Source organism: Bos javanicus, chromosome 28 (assembly GCF_032452875.1).
Source record: "Bos javanicus breed banteng chromosome 28, ARS-OSU_banteng_1.0, whole genome shotgun sequence".
NCBI classification, from domain to species: Eukaryota; Metazoa; Chordata; class Mammalia; order Artiodactyla; family Bovidae; genus Bos; species Bos javanicus.
In genome coordinates, this window is record NC_083895.1 from 37,228,605 (window position 1) to 37,244,641 (window position 16,037).

At 38.4% G+C, this 16,037-nt stretch overlaps 1 protein-coding gene across 4 annotated transcripts in view; it reads right to left on the reverse strand.

Annotated features, from left to right (window-relative positions):
- Positions 1-16,037, reverse strand: part of DYDC1 (DPY30 domain containing 1) — a 64,841-nt gene that overhangs the window by 20,304 nt on the left and 28,500 nt on the right. For all 4 annotated transcript variants that reach the window (XM_061405495.1, XM_061405498.1, XM_061405496.1 and 1 more), the window contains one exon: positions 10,895-10,987. In XM_061405495.1, coding sequence (XP_061261479.1) covers positions 10,901-10,987 — 87 coding nt within the window. In that variant the 3' untranslated portion in view covers positions 10,895-10,900. The remainder of the gene's footprint in view (positions 1-10,894; positions 10,988-16,037) is intronic.

Below are 16,037 nucleotides of genomic sequence, written 5' to 3' on the forward strand. Positions count from 1 at the left end.
CAACACACCAACTGAGAGATTTCCCAATACATACAACTAAGAAAGTCAATAAGAAAAAGACAAACAAATCAATAAAAAATATAAATAAATAATATGAACAAGCAATTCTCAGAAGACCAAACCCATTGTTCAGTAAACATGAAAAGATTTGTAACCTCACTAAGCATCAGGAAAAATTCAGACTGACAAAGAAGCTAGCACATTACAGTTCTGTCATGGGCAAAAATATTGAAGCGTGACATTACCAAGTACTGGAAGGGAATGACACACCAGGAACCCCATATCCTGCCAGCAGGACTATACAGAACACTCGCACAACTGCCGTGGGAATCAATTTCCCATCATCTAGAAGCTTGAATATAGGGACCAGGATCACACACGGGGGTCCTCACATCTCTCAGATCAGTTTTCCAACATGGTGATCGCTGAGCCGGAGCAACACCACACCTGGTAGCTTAATAGAAATGCAAATTCTCCAGCCCCAGCCCAGACTTACTGCCTTACTAGGGGTGCATTCAAAGACTTCACAAATATTCTGATGCATGCTTGAGTTTCAGATTCACTGCACCAGAGAAGCTCTCACATATTAGTTTTCACCTGTTTCACAGGACATGATGTCATTCAATAGGACATAGTGTCAGAATACTAGGGACATGGTCCCTGGTTGATAGATTCTCTGGAAAGGGATGTAGGATAGAGAGTCACTAAGTGTCAAGGGATGGTATGCAGACAATCAGATTTCCTCAAGTGCACACATTTCCACAGAGATACATTCAAAGATGTATATGACAAATAAAGCATTTAAAACAGTCTGAACAGCTGCCAATAGAAGAATGGGTACAATGGTACATTGTACAACAGTTAAAATAAATGAAGTGTATCCATGAATTAGCAGAAATAAATCTTGAAAATATAGCAGGAATGAAAAAAGCAATATGCATAATGACACCTATTATACCATTTAACATTTTCAATCTCACCCCAAAATATCGATGCTACTTTTGAATAAATCAATAAGCATTTGCATGAAAACATCAAGGATGCATGCCTGGGCAGTGCATTTACTCATCTCAAGGGAATGGCTATCTGTGGGCAAGAAATGAGAGAAATATCACACATATGATGAGAAGTTAATATTTGTTAGGTCTGGGTTGGGGTGAAAGATACTGCTTGTATTATCCTGCGTGCTGTGCGTGCTAAGTCACTTCAGTCTTGTCCGACTCTTTGCGACCCCATGAACTGCAGCCCACCAGGGTTCTCTGTCCATGGGATTTTCCCATCAAGAGTACTGGGGTGGGTTGCAATTTCCTTTTCCAATTATTCTGTGTACTCTTGTGTATATTTGGGGTATTTTGTAATAATTAAAAAATTTTAAAGTAGTATTTCATTATACTCGGTAATACTAGAAAATCTTATTTCTGTACAAAAAAAGGAATGTTTCAAAGCCACAGCCACAAGAGGTGTAGGACCTTTAAAAACTGAATCTTTGTGACATCTAGTGGTAGTAGTAATAGTTACAATTTAAGGGAAGCCTGGTGGGCTACAGTCCATGGGGTTGCAAAGAGCTGGACAGGACTGAGCTACTAACAATACACAATTAGAAACAAATCTGATTCAATGTACCTGATTTCTGGGTTTAAATAAATCTCACAAAATTTTTAAAATTTGTGCTTTTTATTTCTGTTTTCAGTGGTCTATTGTTGTTCAGTTGATAAGTTGTGTTCGCCTCTTTGCAACCCCACGGACTGCAGCATGCCAGGCCTCCCTGTTCCTTACTATCTCCCAGAGTTTGCCCAAATGATCTACACTTGAATATTTTTAATGGAGATGGCACTTTGGAATAAGGTTATCATCTCATATTTATTAACTATATATCTCAGTCACTGGTCTTGTGAAAAATGTCTCAGTAATGTTAGTTCCAGTATCCCCAAACAAGGGGACCCCTGCCATCCCATTCTCTGGGTCAGTGAGAGCAGCAGCAGAGAGGCTTTGAGCTTCTCCCTTATACCCTGCTACACACCCAACTGCCAGGCATCCCTTCCTGCCCCTGATCTGCTCCTCCTGCATAATCCCTCTAAACCCTCAATGTCCCCACCATTATTCTAGTCCAAGGTTCTTCCTACAGTCAGCTTCCAAGTTTGCTTATGGAATTTGTCATAGCTAACACTTGGTTTTTTCACATTCCCCCACTAAACTGTGGGTGACTTGAGAGTAGGAATCACGTCTGATACATACCTTTCTCTTGAGAATCTAGAACAGTTCTTAGCACAAAGTGCATGCATGCATGCTAAGTCACTTCAGACATGTCCGATTCTTCATGACCCCTTAGACTGTAGCCCGCTGAGCTCCTCTGTCAGTGGGATTCTCCAGGCAATAATAGTGGAGTAGGTCACCATACCTTCCTCCATGGATCTTCCTGATCCAGGAATTGAACCCACATCTCTTAAGTTTCCTGCATTGGCAGGGGGTTCTTTACCAAAGAACATTCACTGATGAATTTCCACTACCACAACCCAGATTCCAGCCTTCATTACCTGAAGCCTAGACTAAGACAACAGCATTCTAAGCCCAAACCATGCTAACTACAACTTAAATTAAGCCTCTCAAAAACATCTCTTTGCAAAATAGCACCACTTTCTCATCCCCCATTCCCAATAAAGTTTTCAATGTACATGTCTCATATCCATTCCCACTCTCACCCTAAATGTCTTAGCTTTGACTTTAAAAAGCTTCACAAACTGGTCCAGATCAGCTTTCCTGAACTTCCCTCCTACCTCATCACTGAACAGATTTACTATTTCTCAGGCATCCTGCAGCATTCTCACCTTCATTTCTCTGCTCACATTTCTACTGCTCTTCCACAATCAGTTCTGTACCTTTTTGTTTATTTTTTTGTGTGTCTTGTTTTGTTTTGATCTCTCAATTCCGTGAATCTCTAAGTGACTTCTATCCATGTAAACAGTTCAGAGCACTAACTACCCAACTGGTTGTCTGCAGTTCCATCATTATTTACTTTCTAGTCCATGCTCTTTCTCACCACGTGCAGAGGGCTTTGCAAGGCTCTGAGAATCTCTCACAAAAGTCTATGGTAGGATTTGCTAAGTCCTCAGAGGGGAGCCAACAAGAGGAACTGCCGGGGTCCAGCCCCGGTGGATCCAGGGAATTCGAAGCGGGGACGGCGTCATCGAGGATCAGGAAACAACTGCTTAATTAAACATTAATTAAGGATATAAAAAGTAATAGAATGAGGATAGCTCAGTGGGGAAATTCAGTGGAGAAAAGAGGCTGAAATGATAGCTCAGTAGGAAAATTCAGTGAAGAAAAGAGGCTGAATAATTCAGCCAGAAGGTAAGAGAAAGAATGACATGGGGAGACCAAGTTTCGGTGAACAAGGCCTGCACTTTATTTTCCAAAGTAGTTTTTATACCTTAAGTTATGCATAGAGGATAATGGGGGAAAGGGTAGAGTCATGCAGCAAGCCAGGCTTTCTTCCTGCAAACTTATCATATGCAAAAGCTTAGGTGATTTGCATCATCTTCTGGCCTGGAGGCCTGTTAACATTTTAAGACCCTTTCTTCAGAAAACTTATTTTTCTCTAAAGGTGATAAGTCAAGCGCCAACCTCCAAAAGCATTAGATAAAGTTGCATTCCTACAGAGCAAAGGTGTGGTGGGCTATAACAAGAAAAAGAATTAACTCAAGGGTCCCAGGTTACAAACATGAAAGCTACTATTTACACCAATTATATTAATCAATACACTGCCAGGGACACAGCAGGTAAGGGATATGGAGACTTAGCAGCAAACATTGGCCCAACAAGTGAAAATCCCTTCACCAATACAATTTCTAATCAATCTTTTAACTGCTCAAAGGAATCTGTATTTAGACAGTTTAGAACATCTCATGCCTCTCACAGTTGGGAGGCTCTGAGCAATCACATGTGGCTGGAAAAACCTATTCAGGCAGGCTAGAGGACTTCCAAAGGAGTTTGTAGGTTGAAACACTGTCACACCCAGAAATTATTAACTGGAGCTGTAAGCTAACTCTTTTTTCACAGAGAGGTAGTGGCGGACAGCCCCCCGTAAAGTCAGAGGTGTAGGTGAGAGCACAAAGCAGAAAGTAGGCAGAGATGCTCGAGAATTTCCAGGGGGACTCCTGAGGCTCGATCCCCCCTTTGCGTATGCCGAGCCTCCTTCCTCATGACTTTTGTCATGGGTGGAGCTCCTCACGCTGGCTCCTGGCAGTGATAGAATTCTAGTTGAGCTATTCCAGATCCTGGAAAGTGCTGCACTCAATATGCAATATGCCGGCTCCCGGCAAGGAACTTGTTGAAATAAGGAAAATTAGGTAAAGGGAGGGAGGCCATTGATCACAGTTGGGATAGGCTGTTACCATTTTTTATCTGAAGGGAGCTGGCACATGATTCTGAATAGTGTGTTAAACAAGCAATGTTTTATAATTTGATGAAAGACTGATGACAGTGACAGCAGAAAGGTGACAAGCTACGAAACCTATCACATGGCTTTGGAACATGAGAGAAAGAGGAGTATCAGGCTCCCTGTACTGGATGAAGGATAACCACAAGAGGGTCAGGGAGGACTCTTCCATCATAAATTTGGCACCTGAACAGTAATGAAGCCATTTCTGATACTGCAGAGGTGAGTATGTATAGTCATGTATGGATGTGAGAATTGGACCATAAAGAAGTCTGGGCACCAAAAACTGATGCCTTTGAACTGTGGTGTTGGAGAAGACTCTTGAAAGCCCCTTGGACTGAAAGGAGATCAATCAATCCTAAAGGAAATCAATCCTGAATATTCGTTGGAGGGATTGGTGCTGAGGCTGAAGCTCCAGTACTTTGGCCACCTGATACAAAGAGCTGACTCGACTCATTAGAAAAGACTCTGATGCTGGGAAAGATTGAAAGCAGGAGGAGAAGGGGACAACAGGTGATAAGGTAGTTGGATGGCATTCCCGACTCAATAGACATGAGTTTGAGCAAGCTCCAGGAGATGGTGAAGGACAGGGAAGCCTGGCGTGTTGCAGTCCATGCAGTCACAAAGAGTCAGACATGACTGAGTGATGGACAAAAGGTGAGGAGGAGAACGAGCTTCTAGGAAAATAAAGTCAAGTCTGTTTCAGATGTAGCTTTTTGTAAAGCTCTCAGCACAGGTAAGTACATTCAGTAGTTTAAACATGTCACACAGAACTGGACAACAAGGCCAGCTCCAACACGTTAGGTGAACAGCTCTGAACTCACTTTCTGAAACTTGCTTTCAAACATAGGCTCACATCAACAATCCTGTAAACTCAGAGTAGAGCCTTCAACATTAAGAAGCACTCAGTGCACTTCCTCTCCTTCACTAACTTCGCACCTCACCCCTTCGCACCCACTCACAAACCCACTTCTGTCTTGCCCCCATCCTTAGAGTGTGTGTTTAGGCTGGACAATGGGCGCTGGTCCTGCTTCTGATTTACAGTCAAGCTCCCTGGTAGGGTCAGAATCCTTCCTTAACACTGACTCCTTGGCTGGGCCAAATGTTTGCAAAATCCTCTACCATGAGCTATGCTATTTGCTCTTGTCTCCCCATCCCTCTCCTATCATTGCTTTGAACAAGGCTACTCACCTCCTCCCCTAGAGCCACAAGGCTACTCACCTCCACCCAGATGACAGGGAGCCTGGGAGCCACACACCCCACTGCGGTTCTTGATGAACTCTAGACCCCATGGTCTTGTGATATCCACCAACTATCACCTCTAGGGCACCTCAATTACCCCCTGACTGCCCTACCTCTGAGTTTGTAATGGGCTATTGGAGCATATGATTTAAGAATGCTGATGAGGTCTCTTCTTACCTAGCAGAGTGAAAGTGAAAGTGAAGTTGCTCAGTCGTGTCCGACTCTTTGCGACCCCATGGACTGTAGCCTACCAGGCTCCTCTGTCCATGGGGTTTTCCAGGCAATAGTACTAGAGTGGATTGCCATTTCCTTATCCAGGGGAGATTCCCAAACCAGGGATTGAACCCGGGTCTTCTCCATTGTAGACAGACACTTTACCGTCTGAGCCACCAGGGAATGAAATAACATGGTAGTGGTAACAATTTCACTACTTGAGAGCCTACTAAATGCTAGGCAATGCTACAAAAGCTTTATATGAATTAAGTCATTTAATCTTTACAACCGTAAGAAGCAGGCATCATAACTTATTACACAGATAAGGGAAGTGAGGCAGAGAAGGTATCCATAAAGTGTTTTCAGAATGAATAAATTTAAAGTGGGTGCACAGAGTCACCCAACAATCATTTTATTCATCCATTCCCCCAGCAGATATTTTAAAATTCATCCTCACTCAAGTACGTAACCAAACTCTGCCCTCCTTTCCTTCTTTACCAAGAGGACTAGAAGTCCTTCCTGCAAATTCTAGAATGCACCACTATCCCAAATGTTCTTCCCCTTCACTCAGAATATCTACTTCTCACCCCTGGATGAAAGCAAAAGAGTAATTCCCAAAGTGCTTTCATTCCCCTGTAATTTTGTTCCACGCCTAATTCTCCTTCTCCAGGAACCCTGTTCTAAGTCTCCTGAACCACACTTCCAGCCTCTGCCTCTCAGCTTGCCAACAAGTTGACTCAACTGCCTCTTGCCTACTGACAAAAACATGAAATTTTTTTCTACCCAAAGGAGAATCCCTTCTCAACCTTGCAAAATTCTCAAGCACTTTCTCTTCATCACAAAATTTCTCCAAAGAATAGCTTTACAATATCTTTCCCTTCTCTACCAAAATTCATACCTTAACCATATGATCTGAATTTCACATCCACATACTTCATGAAAACTGTAAAAAGCCCTCAAGAACCATCATGCGTCTTTCCATACATCACTCCAGTATCTCAAGTCTAGACCATGGAGGCATCCATGGCCTCCATGATCTGGCTCCTAATAGTCCCTCTAGCCCCTTCTTTGACTAGTTCCTTCACATCCCCATGGGCTTCCCTTGCGGCTCAGTTGGTAAAGAATCCACCTGCAATGCAGGAGACCTGGGTTCAATCCCTGGGTTGGGAGGATACCCTGGAGAAGGGGAAGGCTACCCACTCCAGTATTCTGACATGGAAAATTCCATGGACTGTACAGTTCACGGGGATGCAAAGAGTCGGATACGACTAAGCGACTTTCACTTCACTTCACTTCACATCCCCATGGGTTTCACATGTTCAAAACTTACCTTTCCCTTAAGGTTCTTTTCAAGGTTCTCCCTTTCATAAAGCTTGCTCAAATAACTCCCTCCTCAGGTTCAAGAGGGAGGGGACATATGTATATCTATGGCTGATTCATGTTGAGATTTGACAGAAAAAAACAAAGTTCTGTAAAGCAATTATCCTTTAATTAAAAAATAAATTAAATTTAAAAAATAACTTCCTCCTCTAATTTCTTTGGTCCTATTTGTTTCAATTAATTGCTTCAAACAAACTGCCCCAAATATGTGCACACGGTTATGCTTTTCAGTGACACAAAAGCTCTGTCAGGGAAAAAGTAATACTTTATTTTTATTTCCCACAGTACCTAGCAGGGGAGGACTGCTGCTGCTGCTGCTGCGTCGCTTCAGTCGTGTCCGACTCTGTGCGACCCCATAGACAGCAGCCCACCAGGCTCCCCCGTCCCTGGGATTCTCCAGGCAAGAACACTGGAGTGGGTTGCCATTTCCTCCTCCAATGCATGAAAGTGAAAAGTGAAAGTGAAGTCGCTCAGTAGTGTCCAACCCTCAGCGACCCCATGGACTGCGGCCTTCCAGGTACCTCCATCCATGGGACTTTCCAGGCAGGAGTACTGGAGTGGGGTGCCACTGCCTCCTCCGAACAGAGTGCCTAAGGGGCAAAATTTAAGAGCCAGGCATTCTCAGGTTCCTGTAATTACAGAGTTTGCACTTAAACTTTTATCACATTTGCCTCACCCTGGCCCTGCCCTGTAGCTAGTGATGTCTCTTTGAAACACATTGAGAATAAAAGAATCTAAACTGATGAATCAATGAATGAATCAATGGTGTGTAAGTACTTTGGGTGATAACTATTCATCTTTGTTGGAAATGAGATTGGAGATGATATATATATAGTGCAATCACGTGAGACAGGAAAAGAAGTTTGCCAAACAGTTTCTAGCAATATAATAACACCCAGGCAGATAGAGGCTCCCTAATTCTTACATAAATAAGATGCTGCTGTATCTGAATATAACACCCAGATTTATATACTGCAGTCAAGCTGTGAGAAATCTGAGGATGAAGTCAATAGAAGAGAATGACAGAGGGATGTAGAGCCCTGATCGGTCATACTTGGGGCCTGCACTTCTTGTGGAGATGATTAGTTATCCGATCCTTGAAGCCAGCTGAATTGGGGTTTTAAGTTATTTCAGCCAAAACAAGACTAATATGGTATCATTTCCCAGGATGGAGTGATGTGTGTGGCAGAATAGCCAGGTTACCTCTGCACCACCCTCCTCTCTTGCTTCTTCCAAGAGGAGGATGAGTGGGTCTGGTGTAAAGCCCGCAGGCCCACCTGGGACTTACAGCTCTTGCTCCTCAATGTCTCAGCCATCCAAACCAACCAAAGACCCTCTGTGCTTTCATCTCCCCCTGAGAAGCCAACAGACCAGGCTCTCCACCTGACACAGACAGAACTGCAGCTCCCCGGCTGCTTCTCTTGAGACTAACCAGGAGGAATGAAACACTCTATTTTGGCCCAGTGTCCAGAGGGCACTCTGATGAAATTAACATCTGTGAAGTCGATTCTTTGACTCATAAGGGGCATTTGGCCCCTTATGCCTGGTTTCAAACAGGATAAGAGAAATAAGTCATTAGGTACATTCAGGACCCCTAAAGTCCTCAGAAAATCATCACACTAAACTTCATAAAATTAAGAAAGATGAGTATAGCAAAGGAAGAGTTTTTCATGAGAAAAAGTCTATAGGGTTTGATCTTTGGCTTCAAGCCAGACTGGTGTAAAAGGGACAGGTCTTGCACGTGAAACAAAACCAGGACAAAATACCTGAAACAATACATTTCAAGACAGCGATGGCTGAGCAGCAAGGGACAGTAATCACTGAGAAATGAGGAAAAAGTATTCTCTACTACAGTGAGGGAAGGGGATGTATATGAAGCCTGGTATCTCCTTGACTGAAGGAAAAGGAACTGAAAGCACAGGGGAACCTACAGAGGGTCCTCTTCGGGTCTTCAGCTGGGTAATAAATGCCTGTGTAAGAGGAAATGACACAAAGCTAAAGAAGGAACCCCCTGAAATGCTTAGACAACATGGCTCAAAAAGACTCAGGAAAAAGTTCTCTTCCTGTCAATCACACATCAATAAAGTGGTTTTACTATATGCAAAAAGAATGTGAAAAAGAATGAATATATGTGTATGTAAAACTGAATCACTTGACTGTACACCTAAAACTAACACAAATTGTAAATCAACTATACTCCAATAAAATTTAAAAATAAAATAAATAAATTTTTAAAATAATAGATTTGCATTGGAAAAAATAAAGTGGTTTCAAAAATACAATAAAATAATTGATCTTCCCACAGCCAAAGTGGGACTCCTCATAACTCACTAGCATTGGGTAGCATACATTCTAGACTATTGCCTTAGCTGCAGGGCAAAATTAGCCCAAGACTGAATGCTCCCTTGGTCCCAATTCACAAAGCTTCTTAAAACTAAGACCTGAAAAGATATCAAACTATTTCCAAGTAACTTAATTGCACCTAGGTAAAAAGCTCGAAAATATTTACTGTAGGAATAAAAATGCTCAACATTCAAGAAGACAAAATTCACATAAAAAGTTACCAAGCAAAGAAGAAAAATAACCTATATAAGGAAAAAATAAATCAAAATTGCCCCAATGCAATGACAGAATTAGTAACCAGAAACATTAATGCAATCGTTCTAATTGTCTCCTATACATTTTAGAAGCTAGAGGAAAGAATGAACATATTAAGTAGAGGATGGATGATATTATAAAAATAATAAATATAAATGCTAAATATACCAGACAGGATTAACAGTAGATATTGCAGAGAAAAAAAAAAAATCTTTAGCAACAGAAACTTTCATAACTGAAACATGGAGAGGCAAAAAAACAAAAAGAAGGGAATTACAACATCAGTGAGCTCAGTTCACCCTTAGAAGATAGTGAAAGAATACTTAAGAAATAAAGACTAAAACTTTTTTCAAATTTAATAAAAACCTAAGCCAAGAAACTCAAATAAACCTAAGGCATACAAAACATGAAGGAAGTACACCAAGGCACATCAAAATCAAATTGTTCAAAACCAGTAATAAAGATAAAATATTAAAATCAGAGAAAATAGACATATTACATAAGAACAGCTAAGGGTGATATTAGATCTCTTATCAAAAACAAAGCAAATGAGAAAAGAGCAAGAAATCATCCTTAAAATACTGAAAGAGAAAAAACTGTCAACTAACAATTTTATAAGCAGTGGAAAACTGTTTCAAAGACAAATGTTAAAATCCAGAAAACATTTATATACAAAATTCAAAGGCTTACATCTCATATCATTTACATGATAGATGATTATAGATTTCACTTAATGTTAGAAAGAAATGTACCATTTTGGCCTTATCTCACTAGGATGCCTAAGAACAAAAATAAACAATTTTAAAATAAAGGTAAAATAATGATCTCCAAAAATAAAGATCTCTAAAAATAAAGATCTCCAAAAATCCTCTTCTCCATAAAAACAGTAACAATACTGGTATAAATTGTCAAAACCAACTTTTCAGAACTCTTAAAATTAACCAAAGACTGGCAAAAATTCAGGGAATGTTCATTCAAGAAAAATAGCTGAATCTCAAGAATAGCATGACCCTTGTGGCTACTTACCTTTCTCTATTCCCATTCCCCTACTCCCAAGTCCATGGTAGTCTTGAAAACCAACAGAGCTTTCATGTTGAAACCATGGTGAAAATCAATGACCTATTAGCCAAAAAAAAGGCAGAATCAGGATGGAACTTATCTAAAGGCCAATTCCCAGAAAATAGTCATTATTTGACTTGCTTGGAAGTTCCATGGAAAATCCCACTTGAAAAACTATATTTGACATGACTCAAAGTTCACCTATTGCAAACAAAAAATCAGCACCAACTTTTTTTTAACATCGTGGCTGACTGATACAGTGATAATGACTGGGACAAAGAACAAGATGATCAAAAACTTGAGTCAAAAAGCTTAAGAAAGAGATTCTGTAGGGACTATTAAGAGTTCTGGGATATTGCTAGAAATTGAGAAGGCTACATGTTTGCTGGGTTGCATGCCTAAGGCTATATATACAGTTAAGAAAGACCCAAGAAGACCCTAAGCTCTCATCTCTGGCTGAACTGGAGGAGGCTCAACACAATCAGAAAGTGAAGGTTAAAGCAGAGCTGTAAACTAGATACCTAAGCATTGAATGTACACCACAACAAAGTCTGAAAGCTTTATTGGTTTCAAACATCTAAAGAAACCTCTGTCAAATCAAAGGCTGACTAAGCAACCCTACCAGACTTCAATGACCACATATGACAAAACATACAGATATTATAAAATAAATTCAGAAAAGTTACCAAACAACAACAACAAAAAAACCAACAAGAAGAACAAACAGCAATAATAAATTCTGGGGAAAGGGTAGAATCTGTTTTCCAGAATTGTCAATACATATGTTTTGAAATACCCAATTTTCAAAAAATTGCAAGGTATTAAAAGAAACAAGAAAGTATGGCCCATATTCAGAAAAAGAAAGGATTATTAGAAATTGTCTCTAAGGAAAAGTCAAGCATAGGATTTACTAGACAAAACCTTAAATCAACTATTTTAAATATGTTCAAAGAGCTAAAATAAACCATAAAAACTAAAGAAAATATAGAAATTCTGGAGTTGAAAAATAGTGACTAGAATGAAAAATTCATATGAGGAATGCAATAGCAGAATTGAGCTGGCAGAAGAATAAATCAATATTATGGAGATAGGCCAGTTGACATTATTCACTCTGAGACAAAGAAAGAAAAAAAGTATAAAATAACAAAGCCTGAAAGACAAATAGAACACCATCAATTATACCAACATGTGCATAAAGGAATTACAGAAAGAAAAAGAAGCTAAAATAATATTTGAAGAAATAATGGTCCCAAACTTCCCAAATTTTATAGAAAGATATTAAACCACAAATCCAAGAAGCCCCAGTGTACTCCAGGTAGGATAAACTCAAAGAGATGCATATTGAGGGAAATCATAAGCAATCTATCCAAAGATAAGGACTGAATCTTGGGAGCAGCAACAGAGAAGCAACTTATCACATACAAGGGATGCTCAATGAAATTAACAGCTAATTCCTCATCAGAAACCTTGGAGGCTAGAAGGCAGTGGGATTACGTATTCAAAGTGCTAAAAGAAAACACTGATAATAACTCTATATTCAACAAAACCATCCTTCAGTAATCAATGAGAAATTAAAACAAAGCTAACAGAATTCATTGCTAGCAGACTTGCTCTGCAAGAAATACTAAAGAGAATTCTTCAGGCAGAAATGAAACTGGACAGTAATTTGAATTCCCATGAAGAAATAATGAACATTTATACCCATAATTATGTATTTTTGTTTGTAACTTTTTCTCCTATATTATTTAAAAGCAACAATTAAAAATCTGTGTTAATGGGCATACAAATTTGAAAGTGTTATTTCTATGACAATGATAGCACAAAAGAGGGAGAAAATAGAGCTATGTAGAAGCAGTTTCTGTAAATAAATAAAATTAAGTAGGCATTATTCTAAACCAGAGTATTATTTATTTACATATTTCTTTTAAAGGACAGTGTCTTCAATAAATGGTGTTGGAAAAACTGGATAGCCACATGCAAAAGAATGAAACCACTATCTTACACCACTTACAAAAATTAACTCAAAATTATTAAAGACCCTAAATCATAAAACTCCTAGAAGAGAACATAGGTGGTAAGCTCTTTGACATCATTCTAGGTGATTATTTTTTAAATTTGACATCAAACCAAAGACAACAAAACCAGAAATAAACAAGTGAGACTATGTCAAACTAAAAAGCTTCTGCATGGCAAAAGAGACCACCAACAAAAGGAAAAGGCAACCTACCAAATGGGAAAGAATATTTGAAAAATCATATATCTGCTAAGAATTCATACAATTCAATATCAAAAAAAAATTTAAAAATAGGCAGAGGATCCAAATAGACATTTTTTCAAAGACGCACAGATGGCTAACATGAAAAGGTGCTCAACATTACTAATCATCATGGAATGCAAATAAAAACCACAAAGAGATAGCACTTCATACCCACTAGAATGACGCTATCAAAAAACACAAGAAATAGCAAGTATTGGGGAGGATGTAAAGAAAATGAGTCCCCAGTACACTCTTTTGGGAATTGTATATTGGTGTAGCCACTATGAAAAATAGTACAGGGTTCCTCAAAAAAATAAAGTAAAACTATATGATCCAGAAATTCCACTTCTGGGTATTTATCAAAGAAAATTAATACACTAACTCAAAAATATATATGCACCCCATAAAGGATTATAAGGATTGTATGTTAACTCTATGCCAAATTAAATAACTTAGGTGAAATGAACAAACTCCTAGAAAGACATAAACTACAAAAACTGACTCAAAAAGAAACAGAAATACTGGAAGTAAAGAGAATGAATTAGTAATCATTAGCTTCCAACAAAAAAAGTATAGATCTAGAAGGCTTTATAGGTGAATTCTATCAATTAAAAAAATTCTATCAATTAAAGAATAATTAATACTAATCCTTCATAAACTCTTCCGAGAACAAAAGAAAAAGGAATGCTTCCTTACTTATTCTATGAAACCAGTATTAAACTGATACCAAAGCGAAGGACAAAACAAGAAAACTATAGACCAGTATCTGTTTTGAATATGGATACAAATATCCTTAACTAATTCCCAGTAAATTGGCCCTAGAAAAACATAAAAAGGATCATATCATGATAAAAACATTTAACACATCATGAATACATGGAGTTTTCAATTGATAAAAAAAAAACTATAAAACACCACAGTCACATAATACTTACTTATGAAAGATGGAAAGCTTTTCCCCTAAAATCAGGAACAAAACAAGGATGCCTGCTTTCAATACTTCTATTCAATGTTATACTGAAAATTCTGGCCAGAGCAATTGAGAGAATAGAAAAAGAATAAAAAGGCACAAATTGGAAAGGAAGAAGTAAAATTATCTCTCTTTGTAAATGACATGATCTTGTGCATAAAAAATTCTAAGCAATCACAAAAAGAAAAAAACTACTAGAGCTAATACATAAATTCAACAAAATTTCAGGATATAAGACCAATAAACAAAACCAATTGCATTTCAGTACATAAGTAATGAACAATGTAAAAGAGAGATCAATAAAATAATTTCATTTATAATAGCATTAATAATACTTAGGAATAAATATAACCAAGAAGGCCTGTGTGCTGAAAAATACAAAACATTTTTGACAGAAATGAGGAAAACTTAAATAGATAAACATCTTGTGTTTGTGAATTGGAAGACTTAACACTGTTAAGATGGCCATATATCCCAAACCTTTCTAAGGATTCAATGAAATCCCCATCAAAATCCCAGTGTCCTTCCTTACAAAAATGAAAAAGACAATCCTCAAATTCATATGCAATGTCAAGGGGGCCTAATAGCCAAAACATTGAAAAAGAACAAAGTTGGAGGGCTCACACTTTTCAATTTCAAAACTCATAAAAATTACAAAGCTACAATAGTCAAAAGAGGGTATTACTGGGACAAAAACAGTAATATAGATTGATTGAATAGCATGGAGAGTCCATAATGTATGTATGGAGAGTCCACAATGTATGTAAACCCATACATATACATTATCTTAATTGATTTCAACAGAGTGCCAAGACCTTTCAATGGAGAAAGAACGGTCTCTTCAATGAACGGTTCTGGGATAACGGAATAGGCAAATGCAAAAGAAGGAAGTTGGACCTTTATTTCATATTATATATAAAATTAACTTGAAATGGATTAAAGATCCAAATAAAAGTTAAAATTATGAAACTTTTCAAAGAAACCATGGGTGTAAACCTTTATGACCTTGGATTTGGCAATAATTTCTTAGATATGACATGAAAAGCACAAGTAACAGAAGAAAAAATAGATGAACTGGACTTTTTGAAAATGAAATCTTTGGAGGATTAAAAGACACTATCAGGAGAGTGAGAGAATGGGAGAAAATATTTGCAAATTATACAACCAATAAGGGTCTAGGATCCAAAAAATGTATTTTTCTAAAAAAAAAAAAAAAAAGCTTAAAACTACAAAAAAAAAAAATAATAAAAAAATAAAAACAGCCAAAGGACTTGAATGAACATCTCTCCAAAAACATAAATATGACCAACAAGCACATGTAAAGATGCTTAGTTATTAAGTAATTAGGGAAATACAAACCACAATGACATACGACTTCACGTCCATTAGGATAGCCACACACACAAAAAGAAAATGGTAAATATCAAGTGTAAATGGGGATGATATATTTTTGGTAGGAATGTAAAATGGTGTAGCTGCAGTGGAAAGTAACTTGGAGGTTCCTCAAAAACTTCAACATAGAATTACTGTATGACTCACTCCGAGGTATAGACTCAAAAGAACTGAAAACCCATGTCCACATAAAAGTCTGAATACACAAGTTGATAGCAACATTATGCACAATAGCCCAAAGGCAGAAATCACCCTAGTGACCATGGATTGACAAATGGATAAGTGTGGTACATATCAAAGCAGTAAGTTATCATTCGGTGACAAAAAATGTTCTGATATATGGTACAACTTAGATGAACTTTGAAGACATTATGGAGGTGACAGAAGCCAGGCCATGTATTCCATTTATTTGAAGTTTCCAGAACCGGTAAATTCATAGAAACCTACTCAGGGGTTGGGAGGGGTTGGGAGGGGGGAGGAATGGGGAATGA